The sequence below is a fragment of the Actinia tenebrosa genome, unplaced genomic scaffold (genome assembly GCF_029948245.1).
Source record: "Actinia tenebrosa isolate PJP-AT-01 unplaced genomic scaffold, QUT_ActTen_1.0 PGA_scaffold9__36_contigs__length_13948895, whole genome shotgun sequence".
Lineage (NCBI taxonomy): Eukaryota > Metazoa > Cnidaria > Anthozoa > Actiniaria > Actiniidae > Actinia > Actinia tenebrosa.
In genome coordinates, this window is record NW_028292586.1 from 10978202 (window position 1) to 11003902 (window position 25701).

General features: G+C 42.4%; 2 protein-coding genes across 2 annotated transcripts in view; one reads left to right on the top strand and one right to left on the bottom strand.

Moving 5' to 3' along the window:
- Positions 1 to 7: 7 nt before the first annotated feature.
- The window catches only part of LOC116297944 (cholinesterase), a 31750-nt gene continuing 6056 nt past the window's right edge, over positions 8 to 25701 (bottom strand). The window contains exons 2-7 of the mRNA XM_031706268.2: positions 22811 to 22990; positions 22485 to 22630; positions 21314 to 21415; positions 19767 to 20226; positions 18686 to 18903; positions 8 to 153 (exon numbers count right to left, since the gene is read on the bottom strand). Of these exons, the coding sequence (XP_031562128.2) occupies positions 92 to 153; positions 18686 to 18903; positions 19767 to 20226; positions 21314 to 21415; positions 22485 to 22630; positions 22811 to 22990 (1168 nt within the window). The 3' untranslated portion in view covers positions 8 to 91. The remainder of the gene's footprint in view (positions 154 to 18685; positions 18904 to 19766; positions 20227 to 21313; positions 21416 to 22484; positions 22631 to 22810; positions 22991 to 25701) is intronic.
- LOC148904823 (uncharacterized) lies at positions 9562 to 10606 on the top strand. The gene is made up of 2 exons (XM_089025246.1): positions 9562 to 9651; positions 9874 to 10606. The coding sequence occupies exons 1-2, from the start codon at positions 9631 to 9633 to the stop codon at positions 10549 to 10551; spliced, it is 699 nt and encodes a 232-aa protein (XP_088881372.1). The 5' UTR covers positions 9562 to 9630; the 3' UTR covers positions 10552 to 10606.

Below are 25701 nucleotides of genomic sequence, written 5' to 3' on the forward strand. Positions count from 1 at the left end.
ACTCCAATTAAAAAAGTCTCTTTTCGTCTTTAATAAACGTTTTCGCTCATGAATTACAAATTAATGAAGTACTCCTGTTAATGACCATGTGCTAGTTGATACTTTCGATTACGAAAAGTGTTGCAAAGAGAACAGCGTTGACCACAAGAATATCTAGAAAGGTAAAGATAAAGAAACAGCTAATATTAACAAGGTCTTCCTGATATATATTTTTCTACGTTCTAGATTGGAAGACTGACTTAAGGTGACTGCCTACTTTTGGAAATTGATTTAAACTTTTTTTAAAACTTCGATTTTCCGAATTGAAATTTGATGCTGATTCCAAATCTGGAAAGAAAAATAGGGTGTCCCGAGCTCCTTTTTGAGATAATCAGCATTTAATGGAAGCCTACGCACGAGCTTTTGGAGTAAAAATTGCGCCACCGGAAGTGATTAGAAAAAAATTAAATAATAGTTATTTGCAGACTCTATGATTGCACGAATGAAGGGTAATCAATCATTCTACAATAATACATGGATATTTTTGACAAAAATACAAAAAAATACATTGATTTGTCATATTTTGTAATTTCGGTGCTCTTAAAAAATCTCATAAAGTCGAACAAAAATCCCTACAAAAATCTATTTTTTCGTGTGTTACTGATTTAAACTTTTTCTAAAATGTTGATATAACCTAGATTTTTAGGAGTTTTTTCGAATGATTTATTAAAAAATAGAGAGTCCCGTGCAAAATTTGAGGGTTTTGCCCTGTTGAAGCTCAAAACGCGTATGGTTCTTAGTAGTATAGGGAATGGGGGTTCCAGCGCAATCTCAACACGGGCAAGACCCGTGTCAAAAATCCACCTACGGAAACAACCCACTCCAAGTGTGGTTGAGGGCAACAGCGCAAATATGTTAGTCTATATATGGAGTGCGAAGATTGTAAAGAGTTTGTTTATGATTTCTGTGTAAAGTGCTTGAAACCCAAGTTTGTACCTACTAAACCAAATAAGTATATTTGTTGTGGTAAGAAAATGCAAATAGAAGATGACACGTCAGCACAGTGTTACGAGTGCGGTAAAAATATTCGTAATGCCGTGCCTTGTGCTACCAGGGAACAATATTATTCCAACGGAGGTCGTAAGAAGACGCCATACAAAAGAATAAAATACTTTAGGGACTGGATGAGTCATATCCAAGGTTATCGACCGGTATATTTAGACAACGAAGTAAAGAAGAAAATCATAGACCATTTAGAAGAGCCAGCCCCACAAAGTCTACGGAAGACATTGAAAAAATTAAAACTAGGGAAATATTACAAAGCTATTCCCTATCTTTTGTCTGAAATTACCGGTAAGTCTATTCCCGAGGTTTCTGATATGACAAAAGCCGAGTGGATGTTTTGTCGGCTGGATAAGGATATTCCTTATTACCCTGACGTAATTTACGAAATATTTTACAAGATAGACCCCAACCACCCCCTGTTAGGATGGATTCCAAGAAGATAGTGAACGATTACGTCATATGTTTTCAGCCAATCAAAACCTTCACAATTTTCTTTCACAATTGTGAAAACGTTTCACATTTGTGAAATAGATTTGTGAAATTAATTTGCATATGAACCAGACAGCCGGCGTTCAATATGCAAATAGAATCCTGTCTTGCTTTTTTCAAAGCAGATGTTTACTGAGCAAGCTTTCTTTGAAGCTCTTCTTTTGCCTCCTGGTAGATCTTTTTGCGAGATTCCTCGGAAAGATCTCTTACGACTGTTTTTTTATTCCTTATGTCCGTCTTTAATTTCTCGTACTTTTCCTCTTCGGCTAAGATAAGCGAGAATTCTACGTCGTCTATCTTTCTGTCACGCAAAGCCTTTGAGACAAGGTCAGTAATTGTATTTACTTTAGCCCTTGACAGAGCTATTGTCGTGTCATGCTTGGATATTTTGCTTGACAACTGTTTCATAATGCCCGTAGCAACGGCTGAAATAATACCACAGGCTGCCCCAACGCTGGCCAAAGGAACGCCAACGACTATTCCGGGTCCAGTAAGCGAAGTAGCAACGCCGGAGCCCGTTAACACAACAGATATGGACCCTGAAGTTATCGAAATCTTATGTAGCGTACTCCGGGCTCTGACGTACTTTTTTCTAACTTTTTCATAGTGTTTTGTCTGCCCTTCCAAGTAAGCCAGGATTAAGTTCGCTTTATTCAGACGAAAGTTTTCGGCGTTTAATTCGTTAGGTTCCTTAGGAAGTTCAGGATAAAGTGGAGGTGCTGATGGTATGACATCCATTATATATACTAATGTACGACGCTTTTGGGAATGATATTGAGGAGCAGCCACATCACGACAACCGGGATTATGCCAACTGGAGAGCGTTTAGGAAGATGTTTCCACACGCAGACGCCAGTAAGTTCGAAAGAAGACCCGATGGGATTTACTTCAACGGCGAAAGAATGTACAGTAATGCGGACTTGAAGGCACCAAAGCCCGTTCGTAAAGAAAGGCCACCAAAACCCGAGCATAAAGAAGTACCACCCAATTTTCCAAGGAATCTATTAATGGCCAAGGAAGATTACCCATTTTACGACGCCCAAGGTGGTATAAACGACTTCGATAAATTGGTAACGCATTTGAAGATTCCAGTGGGTCAGCAATCATTTGACGTAGTAGTAAGGGATATCTTTAAAGAGACGATGTTGAAGCATACGTCGGGTAAAGAGGCCAGGGAATGGTTAGCAGGACCCAACATGCGGTATTGGCCGCAGCAGTTAAACTTTGCTATTTGGGCTGCCACTAAAGGTTGTGGTGTTGCCGCGGACATGTTTCATATTTCATTTATGCGGTTTCACGTCGCCTTTACGGTGAGGAGGTTGTTGAAGGAGCTTAACGTACCCCTACCAGGAGATGAGGTGTTTAATTCGATGAATAACCGCTACGACTCCGCTGCCCTAGAAAGGTTAATTAACGAGTTTAAGCCACAGCAAAGAGACTTTCGTTATAAGGAGGGTAAGACGCATGGGTTGGGCATTGTTTACGTTTGGGGTATTAATGCTGCGCGTCCGGCAGACATGGATCACCAAGAATACCCCGGGAAGGAATTAGAGTTTTACGATATGGGCGGTCGCAAGGATAATAACACGCTAATTGATAGGATTCAAATGATTTTTCCTAGCACTTGGGATCCGTTTGTGTTAATGAAAGGAAAAGGTTTAAGGAATTTCGCTAGGATTAACCGCAGCATAGAGGCATTCGTGTATTGCATCCTGGGAGCGCAGGTAAATACCCGCAGCCCCATTGTTGGATCCCAAGGCGCTTCACAGGAAACGCAACAGGAATTCCTAACCCTGTTTGAGTCCGCAATAATAGAAAATGACATATCTAAATCGGTGCAGAGATATCAATTAGCGGTGCAGCAATCCAAAGTGCGGCTGGATTACGCTTTGTCGCCTGGTTGTTGGTTAATGCCAAGTAATTTGGTCATCAACACTAATTCCGTTGTGGGTTATAACAACAAACTTCAGCGAGCTACTAAGGATATGAAGTTTGGGGTGAACGACGTGAACTCTGACGTGACCAAGGGCATTCCTCACTTCGTAGAGAAGCCAAAAAAGTCACACGAAACGAAGCTACCCGTAGTTAAGAAACCATCAAAGAAGGTCCTGCCTACGATACCCGAGGAATATGACCATAACTTACTAAAAGCCGGCCTAGCAGTCGCGGGTGTTGGTCTGAGCTATTATATATGGCGATGAATAACCCCTACGTAGCTGGAGTAGATTGCGTTTATACGACTTACACAGGCGAGAAAAAATACACCCAAGCATCTTGGGTTGATGTCACGGGCATGTCCGTGAATTTGAACTACTCGGGAAAGAAGTTAATCCTTTGTAGTATTTGCATTGGCACGAGCAGTCACGCCAACGTCGGCTTTAGGTTCCTGGATGAGAATGGCGTACTGCAGCCTATGAGAAATAAGACAAACAACAGGGAGCCTGTACATTTCTCCGTAGAGCCGCCAACGAATAGTGCCGAAAATCATTCCGTTTGGACTTTCCACATGGTTACCGATTGCCACGGAAAGGTAAAGCTGCAGATAAGAGTAGATGATACGGGAAATGTCGCGGTAAATAGCATGGAGGATCAAAGAGATTACGCTTATAATCACAAGAGCATCAGCACTCTTACGGTGCTTAGTCTTTAAATATATGAATCCACATGCGAAGGAAGATTGGTTCCTTTATTACTTTGGGGAGGAGGACTACGTGAATGATAAATGGTTTGATACCGGGCTGTGGGTAAAGGTTGGAGGCCTGGGATTAATCATGTGTACTATTAGCATTTCAACGGGGTGGTCATGTAATGTTGGGTTTAGGATCGTTGATGAGAGTAATCAACCATTACAGCCTTACAGAAAAAAAGATAACGATAGGAACTCAACCCACTTCACATTTGAAGCTAACAGAGTTTCCGCAGAAGACTTAACGCCAGTAACTTTTCACATGATAGCTAATTGTCAATATGCGAAGTTACAGATTCGCCCTAGTGATAAGATGCCGTCAGGGGGTGCTAACGCCGGCGAGCTGGGTCGCGTTCAAATAAATGCCACCCCGTCAAAAGATCCTCCAACGAATGCTATTTGGAATCATAAGCCCATTAGCACCATGAGCGTGCTGCCGCTAGTTCCGCATTATCAAGGCGGTGCGAATACTATCTTTACTTACCCCAAGTCGAGGATGCCTCGGACGCCCGACGACGATAAGCCCGATGTAATACACAAGGATAAGATTAACTCTTCATCTTCTTCAGGAGTACCACTCCAATAGCTACTACGAGGATCCAAATGTTATTCCCCACAAACTTTAGCAGTTCTCCGCCAGCCCTAAGTGCCAAGGAAACAACCGAACCCAGCAGCCCAGGAAGACCGGCTGCCATCTTTTTTCCCAAGTCCGTCAGTCCCTTACCTAATTTCTTTACGCCCGCGCCCGTAGCCTTAAGCGCGTTAAGGATAACTCCTACTACGCTTGAAATAGCGACCGCAAACGCCAGCGGAACGCCATACTTCAAAAGGGCTCTTTTTACCTTTTCCTTGGTGGTAAGCCCCAGCTCCTTTTCCAGGTTTTCCTTTTGCGCCTGTAATTCCGCAAGGTGTACCTGAAGGGTTTCTGATTCCCTTTGAGCTGCCTCCCTTTCCTCTTCGGGACGAGTCTGGTCGTTGATTATTTCCTGCTGCCGCTCTATTTGCCCCTCCAGGTCTTCGATGGCCTGATCTCTTTGCCGGATTTGCTCCTCTTTAGTGTCGATTTCGGCAACCAACTGCCGCCGTTCCTCTAAAGAGCCGGTTATGGTGATATGCAAGTTTTTAGCTTCTTCCTTGCTCATATCCAGGTCTTTTAGAGCAAGATCGAAGGCGTGTCGGACTTGGTCTCTTTCGTCTAAAGCCGTTTCAGCTTCTCGCTTGAATTGCAGTATGACTTCGTTCTTGCCCTTGATTTCTTTCTTTTGAGCATCGGTTAGCTGCCGTATTTGTTTTTCGTAATTTGCTTCCTTTTCCTTCAACGTTTTTTGTAGTTCCTCGGCGTGTTTTTCTAGTGCGACCCTTTCATTCAGGGCTCCCAACCTTTCTAACGCACTTCTGGTAGCTAGTTGAAAGCCTCTTAATCTTGCCACGTTAACCTTGACCGAGCCATTTTCGTCAAAGAGGACTTGTGGTTTGGTCCAACGGTTTTTGTCGGGATATCTCATGTCTTGAACGCTTATGAGGACTTTGTTTCCGCGTTCTGTGAGCCTTACGTCGTTAGCCTCGAAGCGGGAATAGCGCTGCGTTAGCTCTTGCGTTGCCCACTCTACGGTTTCCCGCGCGGTTGCTCCCTGCTCACCCATGTTTCGAAGTTCTATGTACTCAGGAGGGGACTCACCGGGGTTCTTTTCGTGCCACATGCGATTCAAGGCTGTCTTGAAGCTTTTCCACCTACTACCGTACGTGTTTTCTAGAGCCATGTCGTAGATTAGGGGGTCGGTTTCCGCGCCTTTAGTCCATGCGTCGTATTCTTCGTCGTTAATGTCGACTTGACCTTCTTCAGTGGTGGGATCGAAATCCGTTCCTTCTACTTCCATTATATATGATAAGCTCAAAGTTAAACCCCAACGTATTACCTAAGCAGGTTGGTGGACTAAAGGCAGAACGCACCTTTCACCGGGTCACCTTTACGCCTTCTAGCGCAAAGCCAGGGGAAACGCTGTACGTAGGCGTGCCCCGCCTAACGGATAACCTAGTGTTGGTTCCTGGCACCCTAGCGCTAAGGTTTGACCTAGCAATACAGCCAGATACCGCAGACGTGCGTTACGTCGTCAATAACGTGGGTAGAAACCTCGTTTCCAAAATACGCGTAAAGTTCGCCGGGGAATCCTTGCTGGATTTAAACAGGTATGATTTGTATACCACGTACAAAGACTTATGGTTGACTGCATTTGACCGCGCGCAAAGGATAGAGCAGGGAATCGCCAGTGATGCCATACGCAAGGTAAGAAGCGCAACCTCTGGCGCCTCAGGAGAAGACGAAATAAAGACGGCTTATGGTACTAAATATGTTATTCCATTAGATTTCGAAGTTATCACGAACCACGGTGCATACTACCCAAGGCAGCTAAGCGAACTGCAGTTCGAAGTGACCCTAGCAGACACTACGAACATCCTGCAAGGAAAAGATGTAAGTTCATCAGCCGTGGATCCTTATTTCATCAAGAACTTGGAGCTGCAGTACGAAACGGTATACAGCGAAGAGCTGGCTCGTAGCGCTGGCATGGAATACAGCGCCGGGAAGGCTTTCCTTTACGATCACGTCGTGATGTACAAGACGTTCAGCTTCACGAACAACGTCGAAGAGGTCATCAACCAAAGCATTAACCTTCCCAGGCGCAGCCTCACAGGGATAATGTTGCTGTTTGCAAAGACATACACGGCAGGATTGCGTGACTCTGAGGCGTTCTTTAATCCTAACATCACTAACGTAGGCGTTAGCATTAACGGAGTGCCTAATAAGGTTTACTCACAAGGGATAAAGCCCGAGGACATGTACCGGGAAGTCGCGCGTAAGTTTGGCGACCAAATTGACCCAAAGGACTTCTTTAAGGATAAGTATGCGCTGTGGATCGACATGCGCACGACGAACGACGAAGACCTACATGGACAGGGTTTACGCCTGGTAAATACCCAGGACGGCATTACGTTGGAGATCAAGCGCACCAAAGACGCCAGCGACACTACTAAGATAAATGCATACATTTTCGTAGTCTCAGACGCGCAGCTAAGCGTGGAAATGAATCAGCTAAAGAGCGTTGCGTACTAGGATGACTGAGGATAAAAATATCCCTTACGTATGATATGCTCCGCGTATTCGAAAACGACGAAACTAAACTGCAATGCCTAGTGCAAAGCGACAAGCTGTACTTTAAGGCGAAAGAGGTAGCAAAGGCATTAGGTTACGCAGACACCAAAGATGCTATTAAAGTCCACGTGCGGGATAAGCATAAGAAGAGGCTTAGTGAATTTAGAATAGAGGTGAATCGCCTCCCTTCTGGTTCACACCCACAATCCCTGTACGTGACGGAATCTGGTTTGTATCAGTTAATATTTAGCTCCAAGCTACCGACAGCAGAGGCATTTCAAGATTGGGTCTTCGAGGATGTCCTACCAACGTTAAGGAAGACAGGAAAGTACTCTCTGGATGGTCCAAACAAGTTAGTCTTCAAGATCGAGAACGAGTTCGACCTGCACAAGAAAGTCGTAGATTACATGCGTCGGTTTCACCCTACGCTGTTATTAGCACCTGGACTCGGGGAATTGCAAGATACCACCAGTAAAAGGATAACGTGCTGGCAAAAGGGCTACCAGGCAGGTCAACCCGACATCTTAGTTCTTAATGCACATAAAAAATACAATGGGTTATGTCTGGAACTGAAGACGCCAAAGGGTAACGGCGTATTGTCCGACAAACAAAAAGCGGTATTGACGCAATATGAAATGAATGGTTATCTTGCGATGGTTTGCAACGATTACGATCTGATCTGCAGGGAAATCGACCGTTACGTCGACGGCATTCGCATACCTTGTCCTGGCTGTGTTAAGGCTTTCAAGTCACAGGAGACGCTACAAACGCACCGAAAGATATTTCATAAATATAATGATAGTTGAACAAACTCACTGGCGCGAATTAATACAAGGCATTTCATACAAAATAAAAAATTACGTCGTCTTCGAGGACATTAACCGTTTAAGGTTGGTCCTCTTAGACGGCAGCCAAGAGTACAGTTTATGGGCTCCTGACTGCGTACGGTACGTACTGCAAGGCGAAGAGTACACTCACATACGTAGCTATGGTAAAGTCAACGGTCGATGGAAGTTCGACGTTGAAAGAAAGGCGGAGGCTAATCCATTGTGTGATTAGTCGTCCTCATGGGCTTCTAGGTATTGGTCTGCTACGTCGGACCTCATTTTTTCCGACATGAAATCGATCGATATCGTAATCAAGGCTCCTCCTGCGAACGCTGCGACGTAAGGTAACATCATATATTAGACCATTCTTTTCGTATTGCAAGGTAATGGTCTAAAGGCTTGGGACCTTCGTACAGGCAACACCAAATATGTTGACCGCTGCGTTGACAACCACATTTGTCGCAGATGCCGTCCCAGTGTTCTCGGTTCTCCCATCTTACTCCTTCGTAGTCGTCAAAGCATACGAAATCTTGGTCTATTTCTTTTTTACGCAGCACTAAAGCCCGGCTGGTTTCAAGGGGGCAACATCGCTCTGCTAAATCGCCGTGGGTTTCACAGACGACTTCTTCGAGGTGGTAACGTCGGCAGCGGTATTTATGCCAGTTCTCTTCAAAGAGGGGTTCATCGCATCGGTGGCAATGGTCTTTAAGGCAGACTCTATGCTCGCGGTGATATCGTAGGGCCTGTACGGTGGACAATTCCTTACCGCAGTCGCCACAAACAGTGCTGATGGTCTTTTGACAGACTTTCTTGGAAAGGTGGTATTGCAGTCGCTGCTTGCTACTAAAGGCTCTATCGCATTGCATGCACTTCATTATATATACCTCATTTTTTATTGTTAAATTGTTAAATGTCAGCAAGAGACAATTACGTAGATCTTATTTTTTATTGTTAAATTGTTAAAATACGGTAAGAGACGAATGTAGATTTCATTCTTTGTAGGAACTTAACGATGAAAGATATAGACCATTCTTTGACATCATCTGTGCAGCATTTAACAAAATAACGATAAAAAATAGACTATCCTTCAATGTCATCTTTGCAGCATTTAACAAAATAACAATAAAAAATAGACTATCCTTCAATGTCATCTTTGCAGCATTTAACAAAATAACAATAAAAAATAGACTATCCTTCAATGTCATCTTTGCAGCATTTAACAAAATAACAATAAAAAATGAGGTCTATGCTAATTCCTTTGGTGGAAATCAGTAAGACCTTCTTTACGACCTTTTCATCGAGCATCTTCTAAAGTCCTTTGTGCTTTAGTATCCGCAGGACACCAATGTCCAACGAAATCTCCTTCAGAGAATACCTTATTACAGTGACGGCAGCTGTGTTTCTTACGAGGCTTTGGCGTTGGAGGGGTAGCGACTATGCAGTCATCGGATGGTTCAGTAGGTACTTTAGGCGTAATACAGTCAGCGGCTAATTCAGATGTAATGCAGTCCATATATATATAATCACAGAGGGTATCGCATGAAATCCTTAAGGGAATCCCTAGTCCAGCCTATCATCGTCCAGAGTGCAGCAAGCCTTTCTGTGCGCTTCAGACTACACATTTCGTCGTACAATTCCTGTACGCGCTCTTTTAACCGATTTATTTCCTCTCTTTGCAGATCTATGGTGTCTTTTTTATCTTTTGCGTCGGCTATGATTTTTTGCATTGCTTCCACTGGTTCCATCTATATATGAACCCAGATCACATACCTTGCAATGCTCTGATAGTAGGACCCACCGGCTGCGGAAAGACCCAGTTCGTCGTGGAGCAGCTATTAGGACCCTTTAGATACCGCTTCGACTACATCGTGCTATTATGCCCCACCTACGTGAACAACCGCACCTGGACTGGTATAGGCGCGAACGATGACGACTTCTTTGTGGACATCTTAGACCCTAATGAGTTATCCGGTCATTTGAAGTTCTGGCACAAGCAATTCCCTAAAGATACACAGACGCTCCTCATATTGGATGACATTGCCTGTGCGGACGACGTAAAAAGGCGCACCTCCGAATTAGTGAAGCTCGCCTTTAGCGGCAGACATGACAACATTAGCGTTTGGTTGCTTTCCCAGCAGCTTACCAGCGTCTCTAAGCCCTTTAGGGAAAACATAGGCTCTCTCGTAGTATTTTATACTCCGAGCAAGTCTGACCTGGAAACCATTTTAAGCGACTACGGCGGTGAGATAAGCAAGGAACAGCTGCACGAATACATGCGGCATTTAAAAACGCACCAACATTCCAAGATGATCTTCTCTTTGAGGTTTCCGTATGACGTTAACATATATGGACATTGAGCAGCTCATAGATGAAGTCCCCACACAGTTAGATGAAAGTAACCTCAAGGAACAACTTAACGTCCTTGTGTCTTCTGGGAAGTGTAAAGAAATGATAGGTAAGGAACTTACCCATGAGCAGGTTAATAAGTTGTCAGAAGAGGAGGTTAAGAAGTTCCATAAGAGGTACGAGGCTGCCCTCGCAAGTAAGACCACGGACGCCGTAGCAGACTCCGCTATCCGACTTGCAACTAAATTGCTTGGACTTGCGCTGCCCATAGACGACGTGGAGCAACTGCGGAAGGACATAAGCGAGGACTATGTCATCGCCCAAGAACTTAAGATAACCTGTGGGTGGTTGTCTTTGAAGTGCGGTAAGTTAATGGCAGTCGCCTCTGCGGCACTTCACGTAGCTCAGCACGTCGACTTGAAGGAGGTACTAGGTTCCTTTGGAACATCTTGGAAGGACTTCAAGAAGGACAGAGAAGTCGAAAAGGTCTTCCAGGCAGCACTTGCTGAGGTACCTGATCAAGTCGCCTCAAGTACTTAGTCAAGTCGTTGTCAAGTCACCTCAAGTACTTAGTCAAGTCGTTGTCAAGTCACCTCAAGTACTTAGTCAAGTCGTTGTCAAGTCACCTCAAGTACTTAGTCAAGTCGTTGTCAAGTCATTGTCAAGTCGTCATCAAGTAACTTGTCAAGTCCTTCAAGTCCCTTAATATAAGATGAGTGGCACCGAAGAACAACCAGAAAAGTCTCCCGTAGAAGATACCAAGATTACCAAGGCTAAATCTCCGGGCAGAGTCGCTGCCGGAAAGAAGCTCGCGGAGATGAACAGGAAGAATAAAGCCAAAAAAGAAGAAAAGGTGGAGGAAGAAGAATCCTTTATTAATCCTGGGTACGTCATTGGCGCGTTAGGAGTTGCTATAGCAGCAGGCAGCCTTTACTTACAATGGCGGGCAACGAAAAAGGTAGAACCACCAACGTATCGCGCACCTGTGGAACCGGCTGTTAGAAAAAGTAAGATCCCTGAAATGGAGTAGATTTATCACCCGTGGCGACCTAGATTTTCCTTCTCGCTTTGTAATATAATGTCGACCGCGTTGTTGAAAACTGTTGAAGAAGCAGCCATCATTACTTCCATCGTTGCGGGTATTGGTTGGGTAGGTAAGAAAGTGCTCAAAGAAGACTTTACTGAAGACCCAAGCAAGAGCTTCGCTAATTTTGCTAAAATGACCGCTGCCGTGGGCGGGGCTATCATGGTAAAGGATTACCTACGGAAGGAAAAGTACCTCCCTACGGTGTAATATATATGGCTAGCGTGGTCGTAGGTGGAGTTATTGCAGCTTTAGCATTCACTGGAGCTAATTATGGTGGTCAGTATTTGGATAGATTAGTCAGAGGCGACAAAAGCGGTGCCGCCGAAAGGAAGAGACACGACTTAGCGCTGGAGAAATATCAGCGGGACGTGGCAGCTTGGAATGAAAAAAGACAAGCTTACAGGGATTGGTTGGATAAGAACTACCAAGACAAGATGCAGGCGGATAAGAACTTTGAAAATACAGACTACGCCTTTAAGCTCTATGCGCAAGCACACCCCGCGGCATCGGCGGGGTTGAGAAAGCCTCAGTTTAAGAATTACTATCAGCCTTCTAAGAAACAAAAAGACAATGAGTTGGTCTTCGTAGGAGTCGCAGGGCTGGCCGGAGGCGTAGCTTTGGCGTATCTGCTCTAACGAAGGAAACTGTGTTTCCTGAAATATATGATCGTCTTTTTGGAAAGCGACAAGAATAACTTTACCACTTATCTGAATCCCCCCATCAAAGCCCATAAGGTTCGGCTGGTTAGTTGCTCTTTGTACAATTCTTGGTATAATTTAGTCAATGCCTTGATCACTGAGCATAAAGGCGGCGGCAATTATCAAGGCGTATTGCTGCCCGATGGACATTACACACCAATCACCCTTGCTAAGGAATTAGCAAAACACGGTTATACTCTCACCACGGGATTACCGCACGAAATGACCCTCAAACATAATATGCCAAACTATTCAGTAACTTTTGGAAAGTCTGACTCATTGGGATCTTTATTATGTGCCTCGGGCAAAACAATTACCGACACAGCCATACCCGTGAAATGGAAAGTCGCATCCTCTTACGAAGTCTATTGCGACTTGGTCCATAGTTACAACAATGGAGAAAAGTCTTCTCTTATGTCTAAGTTTCTGCCCAAAGGTAATCCATTTGACCTGGTAGAATACACCCCCATTTCTTTAAGCTATGACTTATCCAATTTGGTAGAAAGCATAAACATCACCATTAAAGTGGACGGAAAGACGGTGGATTTTAACGGACGTAAGATCGATCTTGTTTTGGAATTCATATAATGGGCCGCGTAGAGGACAAACTTAAAAGGATTTACTATGGGCCTGAAGGCTATTGGAAAGGAGCGTCAGCTATCAAGAAACTCGCGACCGCGGCCAGGGTATCAGAAGAAACGGCTAAGAACTGGCTAAGAAAACAAACCCTCTGGCAGGTTTATCTTCCCGTGCCTAAGTACATTCCCAGGCCCAGCTTCACCGTAAATACCCCCAATGAAGTTCATCAGGCGGATTTGCTTTTCTTACCGCACGATAAGGTGAGAAAAAAGACCTATAGGTACGCTTTGACCGTAGTTGATATCGCAAGCAGATACAAGGACGCCGAACCCATAACCAGCAAGGATTCTGGGGAAGTCGCAGAAGCCCTAGGTAGGATTTATAAGCGCGTTTTGAAATGGCCTAAGCTGCTGCAAGTGGATGCGGGAACGGAGTTCATGGGCGTGGTTACTAAGACCCTGAAAGACCACGACACTAAGATTAGGAGAGCCGAAGCTGAGTACCACAGGGGTCAGAGCATCGTTGAAAGATTCAATAAGACCCTGGCCGAGCGTCTCTTTGGATACCAGTATTGGAAAGAGCTGGAAGATCCCTCCAAACGCAACAGGGAATGGAATCAGAGGCTCCCCCAGGTCGTCGCGGCTTTGAACAACGAGGCGGCCAGGGCTACGGGAATGAAACCCAAGGATGCCATAAAAAAGAAACACGTGGAACACAAGTCCTTCGTCAGAAGTTCGAGGGCGGTCTTCCCCCATGAAAAAAGATTAGGTAATGTCACGGTTCGATATCTCTATGAGCCGGGTGAATTAGAAGGAGGATCCAAAAGAGCTACGGATCCTAATTGGTCTTTGGAAACTTACCAGATCCGAAGTGCGATAGCTAAGAAGGGTCAGCCCATCTTGTATTATCTTCATGATGGTCCCACGCGTGGGTTCGTCAAAGAAGAACTGCTTATCGTGTGATGTCCGAATGCTATCGTATGGATACCATCATCACACATCCACCTCTTACCGTCAAATGCAGACAGTGACACCTTCTCCTGCGTGACGTTATGTATCTGATGACCATAGCTGCGCAGGCTGTTCATCTTATGCCGCTGTTCCTTGCGTGTTCGTAATACGTTGAGGTAGGACTCGTGCGTAATGTCCTTCTTAACCACATACTTTTTTACGCCTTTAGCTTTCTTTTCTACGCCGTCTAACTTTAGCACGCTGTACATCTTTGGTTTCAGACCCACGTACTCTACTATGGGTTTTCCTAACATTTCGTCTTTCATCTTCCCAATTACCTTCTTATTCTTCGCAGAGTAAAGGAAGTGCTCCTTCGGGTAACCGCTGGTGTCGTACTCGTCTATGTCGGGGAGGCAGTCTTTGTAAACGTCTTCCGTTTGCACTTCTAGAATTAGGGAGTCGGTGTCTGTGTACAGGAGGCGACAGCGGTCTCCGTACTTTGGCTTAAGCTTATCGTAGTAGAACTCGTACATAAGCAGCTTCGATAGATCCAGCACCGTAAAGCCTGTGTAAACGGGCTTGTTTAGTAAGAGGTTTGCCCTTTTCATGTGAATCACGTAGAAGTTCAGCATTTCTACGTATCTAACGAAGCCTGGCTGTGACACGTATGCTTCTGCTTCCTCTTTGGTGCTGACTATTTTTACGCTTACGCGCTTGCGGATGTTCTCCATTGTCTTTCCGAACACGCTGTTGTTCATCAGTTTGAAGAGGTTTTTCTCGAAGTCATTTTTCGCTGCGGTACGCTTTTGCGTGTTAAAGTCAATGTAGGGGCGCATCCAGGGTTCCTGCGTGAATTTTAGGACTCTGTGGATCTTCTCTACGCGCATTCCGTGTCGCACGTAGAACTGCAGGTTGCGGTAATGTACCACATACTTCTTCTTATCCATCAGGTTCATAGTTAGTTTCCTGTACGGTTTGTAACCAGGGCACATTTGCTTTTGCAGCGGACTTAGCTGCTTAAATGGTATCTCTATCGCTTCTGGTGCTAAGGGGAACTCATTGTGTTCGTCGTGCAGGCGCTCTGGGTACTCCAGATCCACTTCTAAGACGTAACCCTTGTCTTCCTCCTTTCCTACCTGCATGTAGAAGTCTATCGGCTTCACTGGATCCCATTCGAAGTCTCTCACAGGTAGGTACTGTGACATTGCCCAACCATAAAGGTTATTCGCATCCAGGTAGTAAATGTATGTGGTTGGTTTCTCTGGGTCGTGCTCTACTAAGGGGTTGTTTGCGCGGGCGTAACGTCGGCTGGGTCCGCATACGCCGCCACGAATACCGTCTTCCATAAACCGATACATGTCGTACTCCGTTAGGAGATCCAACTGCGCATTTGTCTTCTTTAACAAAGCACTCCAGCTGAGCCCAGGAGCCGTGTAGAAATTAGCGGGATCCAATCCGTAATATTCCATAGCCATCTTTCTGAAGCTTTGGAAAACATCTGCAAGCAGCACTACGTCAGACCTTAGGTAGATGTCGTGGTAGTCACCCATGTTCTCACAGGAGTACTTTTCCCACACGTCTAACGCATGCTGGTACTCCTCGTCCTTTATACCGGACTCGTTTAGGGTGCTGTAGAATCTCTCTTTGGGTGGTAGGGGTTCTTCGAATCGCTCCCAGGAATCCATGTATTCGTATGGGTAGACTCCTTTCCTTTCCGCGCCGTATTGACTGGAAATGGGGAACTCCGTGTTGTATTTAACCAAGTTTGCTAAGGAGTCCGCCATGAACTGCTGCGAGTCTAAGAACTTCAGCTTGCCCACAGTTACGGACATGTACCTTTCTTTGTTGTTGGGTATGCACTTTACTTCGGAGCCGTCTGTTCCTTGTAAAAGTAAGTGACTGTCGTAACCCCTTAAATTGTGAAAGAATACGGGTATTTCCATTTCTGGATCTACTTTGAAGTTTATATTGCATTTCCAATGAGCCGCTCCTCTGTATTTACCCGTGATGTGGCAGTGATCTCTAACCTTATCCACATAGAAATCCTCAACGAATGCTTTATGACAATGAATGCAGTGCGTGGAGGGCTTTCCCGGCTTCTCACCTTTCTTAGCATACTTCCCGCATTTAAAATGAGCTTCTCCTAGATACTTTCCATCTTCATCCCACGCTTTCTTGGCTCGTCTTCCAAACTGAAGAAGCGTATGTTGGCAAATGTGGCATTTTTTTGCCTTGTTAAAAGCCTCCTGGTTCTCTTTGGTAAATTCCATCTTCTTTGGACGTCTTAATTGTTCTCTAATCTCCCCCTCCTCTTCTCGCAATGCTTCTAGAAACTCATTAGCTGCGTTCTTACCTCGGTAAATCACAGGAGGGTTTGCTTTACCGTCTGATCTGACTACTATGTAACCAAAGGAGCAGATCTCGTGTAATCCTACCTTATTCGTGGCGCCACGTTTCTGCTCTTCCTTAGTTATCAACGCTTCGAAGTCTGCATATATCACGTAAGGCACTTGCATCTGCTTTTGATGGTCTGCGTATGAAAGCTCTTTGTTGGTGGGCATCTGGATCCGTTGCGCCACTTCTTCGACTCCGCGGCAGATCTCATCGTGTTTCTTTAGGGTATTTAAGGATGTAAATGACAGCAAGCAGCAGTCGCAGAAGTACTTTTTACCTTTGTGCTTAGTATGTCTGTAGAATAGTCTGCTAATGTGTTTAACCCATGAGTAGTGTCCGCCGTGGTAGAATAAATGTACGCGCTCTCCTTTACTTTTTGACAGAACTAACGGTACTATCGTCTGCTCTCTGACTCCGTAAACGTTAATTGCTAGATCGTTTATTTCCTCAAATATGGGGATGTCTATCAACTGCATGGGAAATTCCACACCATCCCACTCTAAATCATCTGTGGGATACTTACTTGTCCTACAGGGATCCTTCTCTGCTGGATACAGTGCAGACCTGATTGCCCACATAAAGCATCGATTGTCTTCATTCTTCACGTTTACAATAGCCTTCTTCCTTTCTACCCACGTTGGTAGCGGTACGTAACTCCCCCCTCGTATGGGTACGTACCTGGCTATACTTATCTCTATTCCTTCAACCTCCTCTACTGTCCAACCCGATCCTTCTTTCGTGTAGTTAGACAGCGACTCCATTATTGCTTCTAAGGCTTCACTGAGTGACCTATCCAGATTCGTGGATTCTAATATCACTAACGACTTTGATCGCAACATTGCTGTCGTCATTACCTCGTCTTTTGACAAACTTACTTCTACCATTATGCTCGCTTTCAGGGCTCCTAATTCTTCTATACCTTTTCGGAGAGTCCTTTTAACCTTCCTTTCTGACTGACGCCAAAACTGTCTAACGTCAATCTCACCGTTACCGGGTATTGACACCGTGCTGAAGTTGCTTTGGGATTCCATCTATATAATAGGAAATATTTTATACCTAATACCAAGCACTTTTTAAGTCGTCGTAGTCGTACTCACAGTCCTGACAATGCCAAAACAATTTAACCTTAGTCTCAAACTTCTTACCACATCCACAATCATAACTGCTCATACACTTCGTCTTCATTTTCAAATGCTTTTTCAAATCCGCTTCTTTCTTAAAAGTTCTCTTACAATCTTCGCACTCCATATATAGACTAACATATTTGCGCTGTTGCCCCCAACCACACTTGGAGTGGGTTGTTTCCGTAGGTGGATTTTTGACACGGGTCTTGCCCGTGTTGAGATTGCGCTGGAACCCCCATTCCCTATACTACTTTCTTCAATAAAATCTTGTAGATTTTTCAGCGGTTTTTGAGCGCGCGCTCATCGTGGGCTCAATTCGAACGTACAAAAGTAGGCAGCCACCTTAAAGACGTGCATGGGCATTGTTCGCGCGAATCCTTTTTACGCATGACTTTAGTGAGCGCGCGCTCATCGTGATGACGTCATTACAATGTTTTGATAAGCAAAATATCATAAAAACGTCTTTAATCTGTTATAGCTCTAAAAAAGCTCTTTCCTTTTTTAAAAGTACTTAGTAATACTTAACTTTAGAGGAAAGGTAAAAAAATCTGACAATGGAATCAAATTGAAATTACTTGTATTGTGCATAATTGGAATAGAATTTCACGTAATTAACGCGAACGCTCCAAATCCACACTCGTAGTCCAATAACATTTATACTTATAACTTTTAAAACAAATTTCAATGCTTGTAGTTTGTATGCAAATTATCCAACAGCAGAGAATTTTCTTGTTTGTAATGCAACAATACGAATCTATTTCCGGAACCGAAAAAAAAAGAGGAAAAAATGAAAGGGAAAAAAAAAAAAAAAAAAAAAAAAAAATTAATAAAAATTAATAAAAATAAATAAAAGTCAAATCGGATTTACCACTCCATGGTGGACGGAAAGACTAAAAGATAAGAATGCCTAAAAAATTTGTCGTCCAGTGTGTCAGGACCATTATCATTTCTGACTTTTAACACTTCCATTTACGATGGCGGATCCAGGATTTTGTTCAGGGAGGGGTGCTGCGCACAAATTTAACCCAGCGAGGGGTGTACCCCTTAGAAAGGGAAAAACAGTATTGGTTATCTTCGAAGTAGGGGCACAAAGTGGAACCAGGGAGGGGCGCGCACCCCCTGCACCCCTCCCCTGGATCTGCCCCTGATTTAGCAAGCTATATTATTAGTAAACAGGGCCAGGAAGAGACTGTTCTATATCCTCATGAAAGGCATCGTAAATTTAACATTGTATATAAAGGTTTATAATGCTGCCGAACAATGGTCAAAAGTAGACAAATAATCTACAATTTAAGGAAATATTTTTGTCTTACCTGCTATTTTCTTATTTGCGTCACTCAGTGGAACATCGCACGCTTTTGCTTTGGGCATTGAACGTAAAAAGTCTGGAACAAAATCATTCCAAAAAGCCACGTACCCAGAACGAAGTTTAGCCTCTATCGCCATGGTCGGTTTAAGAACAATGTACTGTTGGTTGATCAAATCGTACTGAGGCCAAGGTATTTGGGTACTATTTGGTTTATTCGGGTCCCTACATTCGATAAAAATTACAATGTATGTAATTGTGTAATTTATAACAGCGAGTACAAGATGATTTTTTTGATTATAAAGAGCAGCAAAATAAGACTACGCTTTTTTGTCTTAAAAAACATCTTCAGGCCAATTTTGATTGTTTACTTAAAGTTATTTAAATATACAAAACCTTACTGGCACAGATAAATAAAATTTGAAATACGTCATTGTTTTGCCCATTGCTCTTATAGAAATTATTGCAAGCTATTTTTCACATAAAAGCCGGTGTTTCGAATTACAAGGAACAACAAATAACCATAAATGCCTCCTCATACGTCACCGCATTAGCATATGGCATGGAAAACCTTCATAACTACAAGAAGCCGCTCTCAAACTATGTAATTTTTTTGGGTTATTCAACATCTTACCCCATGTAGAATCAATACTGTAAATATTGTCAGAAAGGTGATAGGCACTTTAAGATTTTTAGATGAACGGTGGAAAGTAAAACAATGAATCCCACCTTTTTTCCCCAAAACGAAAGGGACATAAGGGAAATCAGTGAACCCCTTATATATTAGATAAGGACAGAATATTTGGTCGTTATTGGAGATCATTTACCAGGAAAAAACAAAAATTCCGGTTGCAAAAACAAATGGTATGGGATATTACTACCGAAAAAGTTCCGAACACTCGTTCTTCCCCATCACGATTATCCAATTTTCCCCTCTTTTTTTTCATCTGTTTTTCCAAATTGAATTTCCGGTTTTTCTGCGAGGTAAATGGTAAGCACACAAGGTTTTTAGTTTAGTATACTTCTGGTTGAGCTATAGTTGATACAAGTTACGATTTTAATGTCAACCGAAAGGTATTTTTCCTTACCCAGATTTAGCGAAGTTGGTCCACATGGTTATGATGTCACGACTAAAATTAGCATCTTTTGATGCTAGGAGATTAGCGTTCAAGCTAAGATAAAAGCCGAATACGTAGGGTACATCAGCAGCATGGTAAGCTCTTAACCAAGATGGCACACGCTTACCGTCCATATTATAATCTGCTCTGTGTTGCAGCTGATAGAAGTACGTTGGACGGCTGTGGTTGACAAAGGCTTTTGCTGACTGGATTGCTGGTGCAATGAACATAGAGTCAGCAATCATGTCCATGAACATACGACGGTTTCTGTAACGGTCACTCACGTTGGTCCAGTCTGTGTAACGGTAAATCATCGCGGAAGGTAGCGGCTCTGTTTGGTTACGAACGAGCTCAAGTTTATTGCTTTTAATTCCTGCTGTAAAGACATCCCTTTGGATGCCGTCTGTCACGTTCATACCAGTCGATGAGGCTGTAAGTAAATTATGGCAGTAGATGGCTATTCACATTGAAGATAATGATTATAGTGATGATGGCGATGATGGTGATGACGATGATGATAATTATAAAGATGATGATGATGATGATGATGGCGATGATGATGGTGGTGGTGATGACGATGATGGTGATTATGACGATAATGATTGTAGCGATGACAGTGGTAATAATGATGATGATAAGGCTGCAATCCTGTTGATGACAGTGATTTTTGTCGTAAATTCTTCAAATCCTCCCGTATCATTTGCACCCATTTTTATAATAATGCTACCAACACGGGGAACTTCAGTCAATCAAAAAATATTAATCAGACTGTTGGAAATTTGATAGACGAAACCTATGAACCTATTATGGAACCTGCACGTCTTAAATGGGCTCTTTGCACCAAATAGTCACCGCGAGCTGATATATCACTTTAGATAACGAATCAATTGAGCCAAAGGCCCCTTGTGGAAGGCGATGCTGGATGGCAATTAAACTTTAAATCGCTTATTATTCTAAGCGGCATAAATAACACAGATATTTAATACAACAATGAAATCCTATGATGCACTGCGTTGCATATACTAACCTGCTATCGGCCCTTTGTGACAGTTCCTCTTGACATCTCGAGCAGCAAATGCAGATCGCGACGACCCCCATCTCATCCCCTCCAGCGTGGCCAGAAAGTTTACACACGAATACATTCCTCTCTCCCCTATCTCCGGATCCCCTCGCTGTCCACGCTGTGGACGCACACTTTTTTACCCGTATGCATATCTAATCAGCTATTCGTCGGCACTTGGAGAAAGGCAGTAATAGAAAGAGCATACCGCCGATGTCTTTCTGGAAAGCCAGCCACTATCTAAAATAACCTATTGCATAAAACCTAGCCTTTAACTTGATGATAATGGCAAAAAATAAAAACAAACATTGATGATATGATGATGACGACGACGACGACGATGATGATGATGATGATGATAATGATGATAAAAGATGATGATGTTGTCAATGACGATGATGATGATAAAAGATGATAATGTGACGAGGATTGATACTTAGGGTTTGACAGTACGTACCTGACAATACATTTGTTGCCACACTTCCTTCATCATCATTTACTCCAACAATAACATTGACTTTTTCAAAAAGTCCTTTTTCAAGTAACACACTTGGAGCATCTGTATACGAAGAATATAGGAAAATAAGCCGTGCACATTACAATTGTCAAATGGAACCAAATAACAGATGGGATTTACTGTATTCAACGTGCAGCTTGTATTTTTGGAGTAGACATGAACATTCGGGCTAGCGTGTATGCAATAAATGCTATGTGGCAGGGGTGGCATCAGTGCTTCTTGTGCTGTGTCTGTCACTGCAGCTTTGCAGTTCATGCCTTGAATTGGGTCACGCGTTCGAGCCTTGACTAAACAGCATATATGAGTTGAGTTTGTTTGATGTGTTGTTCTCTTCCTTTGCCACGAAGGTTTTTGTCTGCGTTCTGGGGTTTTCCTGCCTCCGTAAAAATAAACATGATTTGAATGTTGTGTGTTGTAAATATAGGGAATGTAGCGGTAGTGAGTGTGGATCGAACCTCGCAGAAGAGCCCCTTAATGGAGTGATGGTTATTTGAAATACGTTTATGTGGTATGTGCGAAGTTTTTGTGTAATGTGCGATTTACATATTAGCTACCACGAGGTTGAGAAAAAAGTGTCGAGTGCGCATTGCAGTGCATTTTGGGACTTTTAGGGTACGAATAGACACCATCTTGGAAATATGTCCCCTAAAACAGACCCAAAATGTACTGCGATGTACACTCGTCCCAGTTTTTCATTAACATCAGAATGGCTTATAGGGTGCCATGAATAGCATTGTATGACGAATTTCCATCGCCTTAGTACCATCTAAAATTACAGCACTTGATGGAAAGAAAGAGCGAATACCGACGGAAACACAACGCCATTTCTGTCATTGGATAGTAGAATTGAGTTCTGACAATAACTACAATCAAAGTCCCCTTCGCAGATACCGTCGCCATCTTGAAAAGTAGCTGTTCTTTTGCATCGAAGCGAGACGAACGGTGTGCTTGCAATGATAGAGAATTGTCCAAGGTCAGTGTTAAAAAAGGTCTTTATCATTGCAACCGTTCATCTCGCTTTGATGCAATGGCACGGCTACGTTTCAAGATGGCGCAGGGATCTGTGAAAGAGACTATTAATATAAAAGTACATGTTGACAGAATTAGTCACCTGGTAGAAAGTTCCCATCGATTACAGGAGAAAACGAACCATCATTCACCATGGATGAAGCTTTTATGATCTGGCTGAGAGATTTGGTCTTCAAACACGCTACGATCTCATTCATATCAGCACAACCTACATGCTTGCTAAATGTCCTGCAACGTACAGTAAAAAGACTACATTACATTTATTATATTTAAATTGTGTTAACCACAGGAAGCCCAAAGAATAAAGTCAGAGAGAGAGACGCCTGCGGATGACCATCGAAGCACTAGGGCCGGTATTGGACTAATATGGGTATTTATATAAAGAAAAACGGGTATTTTATTTCTTACTCAGCTCCCTTCTTTGCTTCATGGTAGTATGCTGCAGCCCATTTAGCTGTTGCTGCTCCAGACTGCATGATGACATTCTTGAAAAGGCCTTTGGTCAGCGGAGATAACATGAGAAGAGACACGCTTGAACCCCCTGCTGACTCTCCAAATATGGTCACCTTGTTGGGATCCCCGCCAAATCTGAAAAAAAATCCCACTTGAAGAAGCACAGATCAAATGCAATTACTTTTTCAGTAGACTTCGTGTATACTTAGTTCAATAAAGTTAGTCACCAAAAATTTACGAAGCTGAGACATTATAGCCTGCGTCACATCCGGAATTTTCTTCGTAAATACGGTATTTACGAAGAAAATTCTGGATGTGACGCACGCTAAGACATTATTGCACTTAATTTGTTTAGTAGTTTCGTACTGATTAATAAAACACGTTTTTAACATATTTTTGACAGCCCGCTTAATACGGCCACCTCGTTAAAACGGCCACTTTTGAATGTCATTTCGGTGGAAGGATTAACGTGGTTCCACTGTAGCTTTCCTGTCAGTTCTTCAGTTAACCAGGTCTTGAAAAAAAGTATATTCCATTCCACCCACTGTAACTTGTCATTGGTATACTAGCTGTGGTGAATGTTTCTGTTGTTATTAACGTGGGTAATATGAGGAGGTATCATTACTCAGTGCCAGGGTTTGTTGTGTCCTCAGTGGTTCTTTTACGTAACCAAATTGGAGACGGTACCACCATTTAACGTGGTCATCTGGACTACGGTGGATTTTCATTGTCTACACATGCTCTAATTCATTGACTGCTGTAATTCAAGACTGAGCAAAAATAGAAATCAGTAAACCAGGAATTTTTAATTATCTGTGTGGAAATTTCATGGCCAATACGGAATTTAGATTTAATACACTCATGCTTTGATTCAGATACTCGAAACGGATTTTTCTGCAAGAACAACCGAAGGCAATCAGTAAGGAAAACAGGGCTTTAAAACAAGCCAATTCACGTGAAACAACTACGATAGGCGCTTTCATCTCGAAGTCAACTGCAACACCTTTACTTCAATGGTGTTTATATTACTTTTAATAACCATCTTTTATTTAGCGTCAGTTCTGTTTAGCCAATCAACGCTTTACAAAAATATAAAGGTCAATTATAAAAATGTTTATTAAAAGATTTCAAAACAAGAAAAGTTTAAAAAATACATATTTAGATGAATTATATAAAGTAATAAAAACTAATGTACTGAAAAAGCATTTCACGAGAGCATTAAAATCAGTTTTAATTTAATATTATTAAAATCTTATAAAAAACATCTATGCTATGTATATCATACACATGTAAGTAAAAAAAAAAAAAAAAAAAAAAAAAAAAAAAAAAAAAAACAAAAAAAAAAAAAAAAAAAAAAAACCAAAAAAAAAAAAAACAACAACAACAAAAAACAAAAAACAAAAACAAAAAAACAGATTGCTATTAAGGATTTTCTTGGGCAAGAAGATCCCATCGTCATTATACTAGAAGTCAAATACGCAAATAAAAAATAACCAAATAAGTTAATAGCATTTGAAATTTGTGTTAAAAATCAGAAATATAAAATGATATTGTGCTGTAAGCATGGACTTGAAGCCGCCGCGTTACGTGAAATTCTATTCCGATTATACACAAAATATGTAATTTCGATTTGATTCCATCGTCAGATTTTTTTTATTGTTCCTCTATACATGACGACATCGCTACGGACAAAGTGTGTAATTTTGATCATAGTTAATAGAGGGGACTATTAACTATGTTCTGATTATACCCCAGTGAAGTGGGGTACGCGCTTGTTACTAAGCAACAAGATGCAAATTTGAAGGCATGCGGTTTGTGGCTCTCGATCGTCGCTTGTCCGATTTACTTTACGCGAAGACTGCAACCAAAGTGACGTCACAAGCCCAAATCACGTGATATTTTGGCCGCGCGATTGAAATGCCATTTTTGAAAGCCCAGATTGGAAAATTCAAATCGCTGTAAAATCGTAGGTTTTTATTGAAATCATCTGAAATTTTGGAATTTTACATTGAAGATGTCATACTTTAAGAGATGATCGAAACCCGGTATGCTTCATATTTACTATGAATAAATTTTTACAAGTTTGATATTCGAAATACAGTTATATAAATTCCAAATAATAATCTAAAAAACTAAATATTGTCTATATTGTTTATTTAGAACGCGAGTTAGAATATTTTGGTTTAGACGGACATGCCCGTTAGGTGTGAACAACAAGCATGGCGTCCTTCATTTATGGCACGTTAATTTACCGAGATAACAATTTGGTGATTCATTCTACATCAAAAAAAGTCTGAACGACTTGTATGTCTTTAAAAATCTTTTTAATAAAATAAATATTGTTTATTTAGAACGCGAGTTAGAATATTTTGGTTTGGACGGACATGCTGGTCCGGGAACGAAAAAAATATGGCGTCTTTTCGTTTATACATGTTCATTTACCGAGGTATTCATTTGGTGATTCATTCTACATCAAAAAATATATTAACGAGTTGTATTTCCATAAAACGTTTCTAATATTACAGCTATATTCCATTATGAGTGAGTGATGCAAGAAAATCTTTAATATTTTGGTTTGAACTGATATGTGATGTAAACAATAAGCTTCTTGATGAGACGCTGTCTCTTGCGTTGCTATGATACAAGAGCAGTCGACTGTAATAAGTAGTCATACGCATGCGTTATAGACCACGTGGTTTAAGATTGACTTTTTAATTATTTACACACTTTGTCCGTATTGTGAGATTTTGCTCATCAAAACATTGGAATGACGTCATCACGATGAGCGTGCGCGCACTAAATTCATGCGTAGAGAGGATGCGCGCGAACAATACCCATTAACTTCC